This window comes from Saimiri boliviensis, chromosome 11 (assembly GCF_048565385.1).
Source record: "Saimiri boliviensis isolate mSaiBol1 chromosome 11, mSaiBol1.pri, whole genome shotgun sequence".
Taxonomy (NCBI): domain Eukaryota; kingdom Metazoa; phylum Chordata; class Mammalia; order Primates; family Cebidae; genus Saimiri; species Saimiri boliviensis.
Window position 1 is genome coordinate 44,114,049 of NC_133459.1, and position 12,653 is coordinate 44,126,701.

At 46.8% G+C, this 12,653-nt stretch overlaps 1 protein-coding gene across 3 annotated transcripts in view; it reads right to left on the minus strand.

The window, feature by feature from the left end:
• Window positions 1-12,653, minus strand: part of TESK2 (testis associated actin remodelling kinase 2) — a 165,022-nt gene that overhangs the window by 3,909 nt on the left and 148,460 nt on the right. For all 3 annotated transcript variants that reach the window (XM_074380715.1, XM_010347426.3, XM_010347430.3), the window contains exons 5-10: window positions 12,492-12,638; window positions 2,892-2,974; window positions 2,578-2,662; window positions 1,959-2,042; window positions 1,665-1,751; window positions 92-209 (exon numbers count right to left, since the gene is read on the minus strand). In XM_074380715.1, the coding sequence (XP_074236816.1) occupies window positions 92-209; window positions 1,665-1,751; window positions 1,959-2,042; window positions 2,578-2,662; window positions 2,892-2,974; window positions 12,492-12,638 (604 nt within the window). The remainder of the gene's footprint in view (window positions 1-91; window positions 210-1,664; window positions 1,752-1,958; window positions 2,043-2,577; window positions 2,663-2,891; window positions 2,975-12,491; window positions 12,639-12,653) is intronic.

The following is a 12,653-nucleotide window of genomic DNA, read 5'->3' on the forward strand; positions in this document are numbered from 1 at the left end:
TTGTTTCTGGACCTGGGATCCCCTAAGAGGGGAAGGCCCCACATCCTAATTCCCTTAGGGTTAGGTTAGGCTCCTGGGTCTAATTTCTTACCTTTGGCTGTGGGCTGCAGCTTCCTATCCCTCTCCTGATCATCTTCCTGTAGGCGGCTTAGAATTTCCTCCAGGGTCTTCCCAATCTCCACAAAGGATGGGCGCAGTTTGGGGTCCATCTGTAGGCATCCACAACAACCATTAGCCCTGCCCTCCATCTCACACCCCAAAGATGAAAGTCTATTTCTAGCATCTTTTAAGATTCAGATGTGCAGCTAAGAGACCTTTTTAAGGCCCCAGACAATGGAGGTGATCCCTATAGCTCAGGTCAGGGAAAACACTTGTCTACTACCCTCCCTGTCTTACGTGTCTTTTTTTTTTTTAAACAGTCTCACCATGTTAGGCTGGTCTCAAACTCCTGAACTCGGGTGATCTGCCCATCTCTGCCTCCCAAAGTGCTGGTGGGATTACAGGTGTGAGCCACCACGCCTGGCCTAGTGTTTGTCTTATCACCTTGTCACAGAACCTTCCAAAAGTATGCTCCTATTAGTTGATTCTGTTCTTGAGTTCTGCTCCTAATGTGTTTCTGGGAGGTATCTGAACAAAGCCCACCTATCCCTTGATCTTAACAGGTAAGGTCCAGCCCCAGAGCTATATACATGAAGGCTAGGAATTGCCTTTCTCGGCCTGGTGCGGTGGCTCACACCTGTAATCCCAGCACTTTGGGAAGCCAAGGCAGGTGGATCACAAAGTCAGGAATTCAAGACCAGCCTGGCCAACGTAGTGAAACCCTGTCTCTACTAAAGATACAAAAAAAATTAGCTGGGCGTGGTGCGTGCACCTGTAATCCCTGTTACTTGGGAGGGTGAGGCAGGAGAATAGCTTGAACCTGGGAGGTAGAGGTTGCAGTGAGCAGAGATCACGCCACTACACTCCAGCCTGGGCAACAGTGTGAGACTGTCTTTTTTTTTTTTTTTTTTTTGAGACGGAGTTTTGCTCTTGTTACCCAGGCTGGAGTGCCATGGCGCGATCTTGGCTCACTGCAACCTCCGCCTCCTGGGTTCAGGCAATTCTCCTGCCTCAGCCTCCTGAGTAGCTGGGACTACAGGCATGCGCCACCATGCCCAGCTAATTTTTTTTATTTTTAGTAGAGACGGGGTTTCACCATGTTGACCAGGATGGTCTTGATCTCTTGACCTCGTGATCCACCCACCACAGCCTCCCAAAGTGCTGGGATTACAGGCTTGAGCCACCGCGCCCGGCCGAGACTGTCTTTTAAAAAAAAAAAAAAAAAAAAAAAGCCTTTCTCATGTGCCTCAGGACCAGTTGGGTCCACAGTCCATCCAACAAAAAAAACCTGTCCAGAGTTCCATCAACACTCAAGGCAAGGAGTGATGGGTCTAACCTACTGGCTGAGGACCACGTAATACAAAGCAATTTTTTTCTTTGCTTGGTCCAGGGCTCTGAATAGCTTAGCTAAGAGCCAGAGGGAGGAGGAGGAGGTGTGGTTGCTGTTAATACAGTGAAAATGAAGTTCCTGATGAAGCTAATTAGCAGCCTCTCTGTTCAGTCCTAACCTGGTGAAAATGGTTCAGCCAGCCCCTGAGGAAAAGCAGAGGGAAAAAAACACTCACATTACAGCAGTTGAAGGTGAGCTGCAGAAAGTCTGGGGGACAGTCTCCCACCATGTGCTGGAAAGCGTCATAGTCCAGCCCAAAATTCTATGGATGGGATGGAAAGCATAGGTAGACAGGTCATCAATCCCCCCCACCCATCCTAGCCTTCTCAGAAGAGCCTGGGAGCTGCCCCTAGGGTGGACCTGCTGGAACCAGCAACTGACAGTTCCAGCAAGTCCACCCCAGGGAACAGTTCCATTGCTTCAAACTAGCCCCATCCCAGTGACAACGATCCCCATGCTTGCAGCTCACCTCTGTGCGGGGAAGGTAGTCCGGATCGGCCTGGATGCGGGCGATGATCTCGCAAAGGATGATACCATAAGAGAACACATCCGCCTAGTGGGTAGTCAGACTTTGGTTTCCCTCTCAATGGGTTGAGGGGTAGAGTATCTGGTCCCCGCCCCCCCACCCCGCCACCCACATCTAACAGCCCAGGCCTGGGTCATATTGCCCATATTTCATCCAAGTCAGTCACTGGGCAGCTGCCAGGTACCAGCCCTGCTCTTAGTAGGAACATCTTGGACACTCTGCTAAGAGTAGATTCTAAGGAGAATCAGAGTTGAGCACAGTGGCTCATGCCTGTAATCCCAGCACTTTGGAAGGCTGAGGAGGACAGATCACTTGAGGTCAGAAGTTTGAGACCAGCCTGGCCAACATGGTGAAACCCCTTCTTTACTAAAAATATGAAAATTAGCTGGACACATGCTTGTAATTCCAGCTACTTGGGAACCTGAGGTGGGAGAACTGCTTGAACCTGGGAGGCAGAGGTTGCAGTGAGCTGAGATTGTGCCAATGCACTCCAGCCTGGGCAACAGGGAGACTCCATCTCAAAAAAAAAGGAGAATCAGACCTTGAGATCCTCCAAACTTACCTTCTCATTATAGGGCTCACCTCGGAGAACCTCAGGTGCCATCCAGAATGGGGAACCCACCACGGCCAGCTTCTCACTCCCCATGCTGTGGGAGGAGATTATACAGAAAATCAGCTTGCCACTGGCTGATGCAATGGAATCTTTTGACCATTGGGAATTCCTCTGCCCCAAGGATGGGTACAGACTAGGACTGACCAAATTTAGGGAGCTGAGGTTGAGCTGTGTCCAAGTCACAGCTCTAGGGAGGAGGCTAGAATTTTCCCTTCTCTTCAGCCCCCTGTCCTTGGACCCCAGTATCCATTAGGGCTACACACCTGACATCGGGGATCTTCTCAGCCAGGCCAAAGTCAGCTACCACTGCAGAGTAACCATTCTCATCCCTCTTTATCAGGCAGTTCTAGGGTTCGCACGAAGGAAGAGAAAATAATGTGGCTCAGAAGTGGGGATCAGCCAGCCATAGAGTTACCACCCATTCTTCCCTACTACGGGGCACCTTTTTCCTCTGCTCCTTGGTGAACCACACTCTTAAGCTGACCCCACTGGTCAGATCAGGAGCTCTAAGACAGCCAGGTGAGATGAGTTCGTCCTGGGTCTTGGGTGGCTGCCCTAGGATTTACTTCATATTCCAAACACAATTACTCATCTTTGCTTTCTAAGTGTTAGACATAGTTTCAAGTGCTAGAAATAGCTTGATGGGCAAAACCAATACCCTTGCCCTCTTGGAGCTTGCAATATAGGTGAGAACAATGGACCATCAGGCCTGTGGCCTCCCTTCCTCCTTCCTCAGAATACAAAGACCCAAAGTGCAACCCTTGCCAAGTTGATGTAAGCACAAGACAAGTGTCTAAATGTACACTAACTTTCACTGTTGACAGGATTACAACCAACCTCCTCTCTGGCATTAAAAGTCTATGATCTGGCTTTCTCCAACTAGCCTAGCCACTGTCCCCCTGCTCCTGGTGCCCCTATGCACATATCCTCATCCAAACTTGTCACAGACAAGCTTGACTTAACCAAACCTGAACCTTTGCCTTTGCTTAAATTGTTCCCTTCCATTTGAAATATTCTCCCAATTATCCTTTTTACCTAAGAAAATTTTGTCTTTTAAGGCAAGCTGTCTTTTTAGCCATGACCTCATCTTTCTCTCTCCCTCTCAATTCCTTTAGCTCCTCCTCTATGTCACTTCCTCTTACAGTCTAGCAGAAAAGCTATGAAGCCCTCAGGAGCAAGTTCTGGTTTGGGCCTTGCTTCCTCACAGCTTTCAATTAATAGGCTGAGAGCATGCTCACTCAACAAATGCTGTCTTCAGGTCAACCCAAATGACCTGCAAATAAACAAAAAGCAGCAACCAGCTCTCCCCAAATAGCTGCTTTCAAAATAGCCCTACACCGCTCTAGCTCAAGAGGCACCTCACCCCACCCCCTTCCTTCAGAATAGCATAAAAGCAGGGATCCTTGGCTCACAGCAACACTTCTGGAGCCAGCAAGGCCCCATCTGACCCAAACCGGCCCTCCCTCTTCCTTGCCAGCTTTGGCATCTAGTTGCTAAGACATGGCCAAGTCACTTCCTGCTTACTCCCATCAGGTACAAATCAATCCCCTACTCTGGCCTTGACATGATTATACTATTCCCCTTCCCCAAGCTGGAAGGAGCCTGTGATTTCATTACTTCTACCCTGGATCACAGGTAGATGTGCATCATCTCTGGCTTCCAAGCAGGACAGTCCTTATGCTTGTCCTGGCTTTGGCTCTCTCATCAGTCCTGCTGGCTCAGCATCCCCGGCTCCCTGACTTTGACTGTTTGTAAGAAGATGGGCCCTAGGCCAGCCTATTAGCCAACACCCCAACTACAGGGCACCAGCCTGTGAGGCAGTGGCAGCTCAGATATGTCACCTATGTCTCTTCCCTACTAGAAGAATACTTTTGAGTGAGGTACCCCTGCCTACAATAAGCAATAAAAGAGGCCCAGTCAGATTTCCCTGAGGCAAGAGGTGACCTTTTCAGTTTCAAAAAGCAGCCCACGCTTGTAATCCCAGCACTTTGGGAGGCCGAGGTGGGAGGATCACTAGAGGTCAGGAGTTCAAGACCAACCTGGCCAATATGGTGAAACCCCATCTTAAAAATAAATAAATAGCTGGGCGCGATGGCTCAAGCCTGTAATCCCAGCACTTTGGGAGGCTGAGGCGGGTGGATCACGAGGTCAAGAGATTGAGACTATCCTGGTCAACATGGTGAAACCCCGTCTCTACTAAAAATACAAAAAATTAGCTGGGCGTGGTGACGCGTGCCTGTAATCCCAGCTACTCAGGAGGCTGAGGCAGGAGAATTGCCTGAACCCAGGAGGCGGAGGTTGTGGTGAGCCAAGATCGCGCCATTGCACTCCAGCCTGGGTAACAAGAGCGAAAACTCCGTCTCAAAAAAAAAAAAAAAAAAAAAGAGAGATCAAGACCATCCTGGTCAACATGGTGAAACCCTGTCTCTACTGAAAATACAAAAAATTAGCTGGGCATGGTGGCGCGTGCCTGTAATCCCAGCTACTCAGGAGGCTGAGGCAGGAGAGCTGCCTGAACCCAGGAGGCGGAGGTTGCAGTGAGCCGAGATCGCGCCATTGCACTCCAGCCTGGGTAATGAGAGCGAAACTCCGTCTCAAAAATAAATAAATAAACAAACAAACAAACAAACAAACAAACAAAAAGCAGCCCAGGCACTGCTGCTGCCTGGTTCCCATTTCTCATTGTCCTCATACCTATTATATCACACTGCAGCAGTGACTTACATGTTTGCCTCTTTAAGGGCAAGGAATGATTCTATTGACTCTGCATCTGTAACCTAGCACAGGTACCCAGAAGGAGCTTGGCAAAAGTGTGTTAAATGAAAGTTTGGTCTGATGACTAAAGCATGTGTCAGGCTGGGTGTGGTGGCTCATGCCTGTAATTCCAGCACTTTGGGAGGCCAAGGTGGGCGGATTACCTGAGGTCAGGAATTCGAGACCAGCCTGGTCAACATGGTGAAATCTCGTCTCTACTAAAAATACAAAAATTAGCCAGGCATGGTGGCGGGTACCTGTAATCCCAGCTACGGGGAGGCTGAGGCAGGAGAATCACTTGAACCCAGGAGGTGGAGGTTGCAGTGAGCCAAGATTGCACCCTGCACTCCAGCCTGGGTGATAGAGGGACTCTGTCTCAAAAATAAAAATTAAAAAAAGCATGTGTCAAATGTATACAATAATAATACATTCCATTCTCCATAGTGAGGACTGAGCTGACAAGAAACTCAAAAGGGTGGCCATGGATGCACTTCCTGGAAACCAACACAAATTCTTCAGAACTGGGCCAGATCAGACACCTGAGAGAAGTTCCTGAAGTGTCCTGGAACAGCTGCACTGTCAGTATCAACACTGAATAAAACTATCTGAGTGGAGAAATGCCAAGTCTATTAATTCATGTTCACTCTAAAGCTGTTTCTGCAACAAAAACACTTTCAGTGTGGCATCACCTCTTTCTCCCCATACCCAACAAACTCACTCCATAAACCTAGTTAGGATCAGGCAGGAAAAGACTGATTCTACTGAAAGACTGAACAGTTAAGAGGTTCTTTTCATAGCACAGGGAGATCAGTGACCGAACTGCCGGATTCCTAAATGCCTCAGGGACTGCTATATTTCAAGTCTCTTAGAAGACTATCTATTTTGGGCTGGGCGCGGTGGCTCAAGCCTGTAATCCCAGCACTTTGGGAGGCCAAGGCGGGTGGATCACAAGGTCAAGAGATCGAGACCATCCTGGTCAACATGGTGAAACCCTGTCTCTACTAAAAATACAAAAAAATTAGCTGGGCATGGTGGTGCGTGCCTGTAATCCCAGCTATTCAGGAGGCTGAGGCAGGAGAATTGCCTGAACCCAGGAGGCGGAGGTTGCGCCATTGCACTCCAGCCTGGGTAACAAGAGCGAAACTCCGTCTCAAAAAAAAAAAAAAAAAAAAAAAAGAAGATTATCTATTTTGGTTTGATGTTTCCCATCTCTTGCCCTCAGTCTTACCATGTGATCCCCTACCTTTACCATAGCTCTTATGTAATGACCTGCTGATTTAAATGTCTCTACAACTATAGTAGAGCCCATGGAAGGTAATTGGATTCCCCAATATTGTGCCCTCTAATAGCCTGTCATAAATAATTCCCAGAAGGTGCTGATGGTTTTCTTTTTTTTTTTTTTTTGTTTGTTTGTTTGTTTTTGTTTTTTTGTTGTTTTTTTTTTTTTTGAGACGGAGTTTCGCTCTTGTTACCCAGGCTGGAGTGCAATGGCGTGATCTCGGCTCACTGCAACCTCCGCCTCCTGGGTTCAGGCAATTCTCCTGCCTCAGCCTCCTGAGTAGCTGGGATTACAGGCACGAGCCACCATGCCCAGCTAATTTTTTGTATTTTTAGTAGAGACGGGGTTTCACCATGTTGACCAGGATGGTCTCGATCTCTCAACCTCGTGATCCACCCGCCTCGGCCTCCCAAAGTGCTGGGATTACAGGCTTGAGCCACCGCACCCGGCCTAATGGTTTTCATTATAAAAATTAACTGCAGGGAACACTAACAGTCATTCTCTACATCCCTGCAGCATTTAACTTTCCTAATTTATGCTCTCCTCACTCTGAAAATTGGCATTTTCTATTCCTAGCTATGTGGCATAGCCCAAGACCATAGCTGAATAGGCTTTTCATTCTAACGAAATCACCTAAGTGGCTTCTATGCAGTCAACAATAACAACAGAAAACAACTGAGAACTAAAGGTGCAATTCATAATTCATACTCATTCCCAATAATAACCACAGAAGATCAGTAGTACTTTCCTGATGTTCGGCAGTAATGATATTACGCAGAAGCAAATTACTTTCTCAGCTGCCCTCAAGAGCCAAGGCTTGGGTATATGTGTACTGGTTACTCCTAGAGCTACTGAAAAAGCCTATGTGTGGTTATTGGTACTGCTTCATAGTGCTCATGAGCTGAATATATATATATATATTTTTTTTGAGACGGAGTTTCACTCTTGTTACCCAGGCTGGAGTGCAATGGTGCGATCTCGGCTCACCGCAACCTCCGCCTCCTAGATTCAGGCAATTCTCCTGCCTCAGCCACCTGAGTAGCTGGGATTACAGGCACATGCCACCATGCCCAGCTAATTTTTTTGTATTTTTAGTAGAGACGGGGTTTCACCATGTTGACCAGGATGGTCTTGATCTCTTGACCTCGTGATCCACCCGCCTCAGCCTCCCAAAGTGCTGGGATTACAGGCTTGAGCCACCGCGCCCGGCTAAGCTGAATATTTTTAAAGCCACACTGCCTCCCACTTCCAAGTAAGTTCTTAGCCTTGCCACTGCAAAAGTCTGTTTCAGGCTGTTTCTTAGAAGTAATTATAAAATTAGACTGAACAGCTATATCTGACAGACATTTTACTTTTAGAGCATTATTGCAGTAGCTGCTGACATGAATCCTATAAAGGCAATTTGCAGGAGGCACGGTGATAGGAAAATAGGGATCTTTTTGCTTCTACCACAGGCTTAGGATCATTTGGAAAAAAGCATCTACTTCTGTCTGTCCTGGTTTACCCACATGGAACATGTTACCTCTACTTTATTTATTTATTTATTTATTTATTTATTTATTTATTTGAGATGGAGTTTCGCTCTTGTTACCCAGGCTGGAGTGCAATGGCGCGATCTCGGCTCACCACAACCTCCGCCTCCTGGGTTCAGGCAATTCTCCTGCCTCAGCCTCCTGAGTAGCTGGGATTATAGGCACACGCCACCATGCCCAGCTATTTTTTTGTATTTTTAGTAGAGACGGGGTTTCACCATGTTGACCAGGTTTGTCTCGATCTCTCGACCTTGTAATCCACCCGCCTCGGCCTCCCAAAGTGCTGGGATTACAGGCTTGAGCCACCACGCCCGGCCTACCTCTACTTTAAATCCCTCCTGTCAGCTCTGGTCTGAGCAGTGTGGACCGATCACTCCTGCAAAGTCAAGGACAGCATCTATTTTACAAACTGGGAGCAAGGAGGTCCCAAGGGCACTGAGGTCATTCAGAGAAAGGGACAAAAGTGAGCCTGGGACCCAGAATCTCAGCTCTGGATTAGGTATTTTGGCCTCTTTGCTATCAAGCCCTTCTCTGAAATAGGCCCAGGAAGCCCCTACTCTCATAGGCTCTGTGCTAGGTGCTAAGCAAACAAATGTAAATAAGAGGAGCACTTGAGAAACTCTATCCTGGTGGGAGATACAGACAGAAAAATCAAGTAATATGAAGTGTACAATACTAAAATATAAGTAAACCTGATACGGTCCTTAAAGAAATCAAACACAGACCCAAGACGGACTATGAAGAGATAATTTGGAAACCTCAGAGCTCTCTACTGTCCCTTTTAGCCTTGTTTCTCCCTCGGGATTTTTCATTCTTTTTTTTTTTTTTTTTTTTTTTTGAGATGGAGTTTCACTCTTGTTACCCAGGCTGGAGTGCAATGGCGCGATCTCGGCTCACTGCAACCTCCGCCTCCTGGGCTCAGGCAATTCTCCTGCCTCAGCCTCCTAAGTAGCTGGGATTACAGGCACGCGCCACCACGCCCAGCTAGTTTTTTGTATTTTTAGTAGAGACGGGGTTTCACCATGTTGACCAGGATGGTCTCGATCTCTCGACTTCGTGATCCACCCGCCTCGGCCTCCCAAAGTGCTGGGATTACAGGCTTGAGCCACCGCGCCCGGCCTGATTTTTCATTCTTAAGTCCACCGCTACCACCACACAGGTATCCTTGGTGCGTCTTCTCTGGCCTAGGTGTAGACATACACTCCTCTCCCTCATTCCTACAATATAGTTACAATGAGACAAAACTTTACCAAAAAAATCTCAGAGATGATAAAAGGGCAACAAACACAAACAGTATCTCAAATTGGACAGTCTGGTTCATAAGACTCACTTGCCTTCAACTCGAGATCCCCTATAGTGTACTTCCCAGCCTTCCTCTAGAGTTTACAAAAGTGCTTTGTTCTCACCACCTGGAAGTATCCTCAAAACCTCCTTAAAGTGCAGACCCAAGAAAGCACAGCCCAGAAATATAGGGAGTTATTTCCCCTGTGTTCCTAGTTTCTTGTCTCAAGCCAACTGACACTGGGAATACCCATTCCCCATAAGGAAAACCAAAGGATAGTGGTCTTATCCTATAGTCCAAAAAGGTTAGTTATTTTTACAATACAGCACAAGGCCAGACAGAACCACACTTGTACACCAGCACAATGGGACAAAGTGTTTTTGGGGCACAGAGGGAATATGATGAACTCTTAGGGAATGCAGGCTTTCCTCCAGGAAGCCTGTCTACCCTGGCCTAGAGTGATCTTTCCTGATCTGAAAACTTGTAGTCTATGCAGCTAAACAATTATAAAATGCTGTGCACTACTTTTTAGTTATTTGCCATCAAGACTGCATGTACCTTCTAGGTTAGAAATTCCTCCTTTCTAATGTTCCTTCTTCCTTGGAGACAGGTACAGGAGACACTCGTCTGTGTGTGTGTGTGTGGTGGTGGGCGGATATCTGTGTGACTGATACATATTTTGTCACAAACTCCCTCTATCTTAGAAAAAAAATGTGCTTTCTGAGTAGGAAACAAAGATTAACTTTGGCTGGATGCCTGAGGTGAGAGTATCAACTTAAGGAAGTATCTAAGTTGATTCAATCCAATCCATTTGCCTGAAACAAATGCATTTTTCTTAGTCTTGATTTTCCAAAACATTCTGGGGGAGAATAAATGGCTAATGAAGAGATAAGATATCACCTTCCAGGTCCCAACTGCCTAACTGTGCAGTTCTTACAGACAGTAATGTAGATAAAGGGCTTCTTACAATTAGGCCTCAGCTGGTCCCAGTTTCTACTTGCCAGTCTTGTGCTCCTTCAGGAATAGTGCAGCTGACTACAAATGGTTCTGACACACCCAGTGGCCCTACAATCACAAAGCTACTTCCTGTACAGTAGTTTATAAACCAAGGGCAAGGGTCCCTCAGGGACAGTACTGGTGTTTGGAAAACCAGAACTACTCCATGTGAGGCATCCAGGTCCTTACTGCTTTAGGCTTTACTGACTCAGTAAAGTTACATTTGTTTCCTTTGCAAGCTTTTTCTTAAGACAGGCTCCCTTCCCCTTCATCTAGGGCAGAAGGAGTAGGAGTATGTGCATGCATGTGTGGATATGTGTACATGTATGTATTGAGGGGGGGAATGAAGTGTCAGCTACTGTTAGGCAGGTACAAAACTCTTATACACCCCCCTAGCAGACTTTAATTCAGTTCTTGAGCTAAATATTAGATATGTTAGAAGTCATATTAGATATGTTAGATTGCCTTATAGTTCCCCCATCAATAATCAAACAATACTATTTATATAAGCCTTGTCATGATGGTATCTTAGGCCATTTGGCTATGAGGTACCTGTTTCGCGAGGTGGCCAACTTCCTCTGAAAGCAACTCTTTTCTAACCTGATCACACAGCAATTTGGACAGCAAGAGAGTGCTACAGAGATCAGCTGATGCCAAAGAGGAACTGGCAGGGCAGCAGAAACTCAATCACACAGGCAGAAAATGGGTCAGTACATTATGGCCCTAAAAACCTGCAGTCAAGTGACTAAAAAGCACTGAACTCCTGCTCTTAGCTAAGAACTACATCCTGGAGGCCACGAGAAAGAAAATTAATAGGCCCCTATACTGCCTTGACTGCTGTCACTCCTATAGGGCAAGAATTTCTTAACCCTTCTCATGTTATTTGCTCCTGTAACCTACATTCAGGAGACTGAATTTAAACATGAAGGCTCTCAAGATGTATGTGTTGGCTGGGCACAGTGGCTCATGCCTGTAATCTCAGCACCTTAGAAGGCTGAGGTGGGTGGACTGCTTGAGCTCAGGAGTTTGAGACCAGTCTGGGCAACATGGCAAGACCACATCTCTATTAAAAATATTTTTTTAAAAAGCTGGGTACTGTGGCTCAAGTCTGTAATCCCAGCATTTTGGGAGGCTGAGGCGGGTGGATCACCTGAGGTCAGGAGTTTCAGGCCACCCTGGCCAACATGGTGAAACCCCATCTCTACTAAAAATACAAAAAATTAGCTGGAGGTTGGGGTGGGTGCCAATAATCCCAGCTACTCAGGAGGCTGAGGCAAGAGAGTCACTTGAACCTGGGAGGCGGAGGTTGAGGTGAGCGAAGATCACTCACTGCACTCCAGCCTGGGCAACAAGAGCGAAACTCCATCTCAAAAAATAAAACAAACAAAAATACAGCCAGGCGTGGTGGTGTGCCCCTGTTGTCCCAGCTATTCAGGAGGTTGAGGTAGGATAACTGCTTGAGCCCACGGAGTGGAGGTTGTAGTGAGCCGAGATTATGCCACTGCACTCCAGCCTGAGTGACAGAGCAAGACCCTGTGTCAAAAAAAAAAAAAAAAAAAAAGTATGTGTTGGTTCACTCAGCACTGAAAGGAACCTGCTATAAGAAAATATGGGCTTATGGTGGGACACAGTGACTCACGTCTGTAATCCCAGCACTTTGGGAGGTGGAGGCAGGTGGATTATTTGCAGTTGGAAGTTCAAGACCAGCTTGGTCAACATGGCAAAATTCTGTCTCTACTAAAAATTAGCCGAGTGTGGTAATGCGTACTTGTAGTCCCAGCTACTCAGGAGGCTGAGGCATGAGAATCCTTGAACCCAGGAGGCAGAAACATTCCGGCCTGGGCAACAAAGTGAGACTCTATCTCAAAAAAAGAAAGAAAAGATGTAGGCTTTCCAAGAACGAATTATAAAGTGTAATGAGTTATGTCCTCTGTGATTAAATGTTAAATCTAACACCGCTTTCTTGGCAGAAGAGAAGGATGGCATCTCTCAATGAGTTGTGAAAGTAAAGCCTTCATACCTTAGATGTGAGGTCCCGATGAAAAATGCCTTTGAAGTGAAGGTAGCTGAGGCCCACTGCTATGTCATAGGCCAGTTTTACCCTCACAGTCCAAGGCAAATGCAGGTTACTGTCTAGCAACTGTTCCAGGTTCCCGGAGTTGATATACTGCAAAACAGAAGG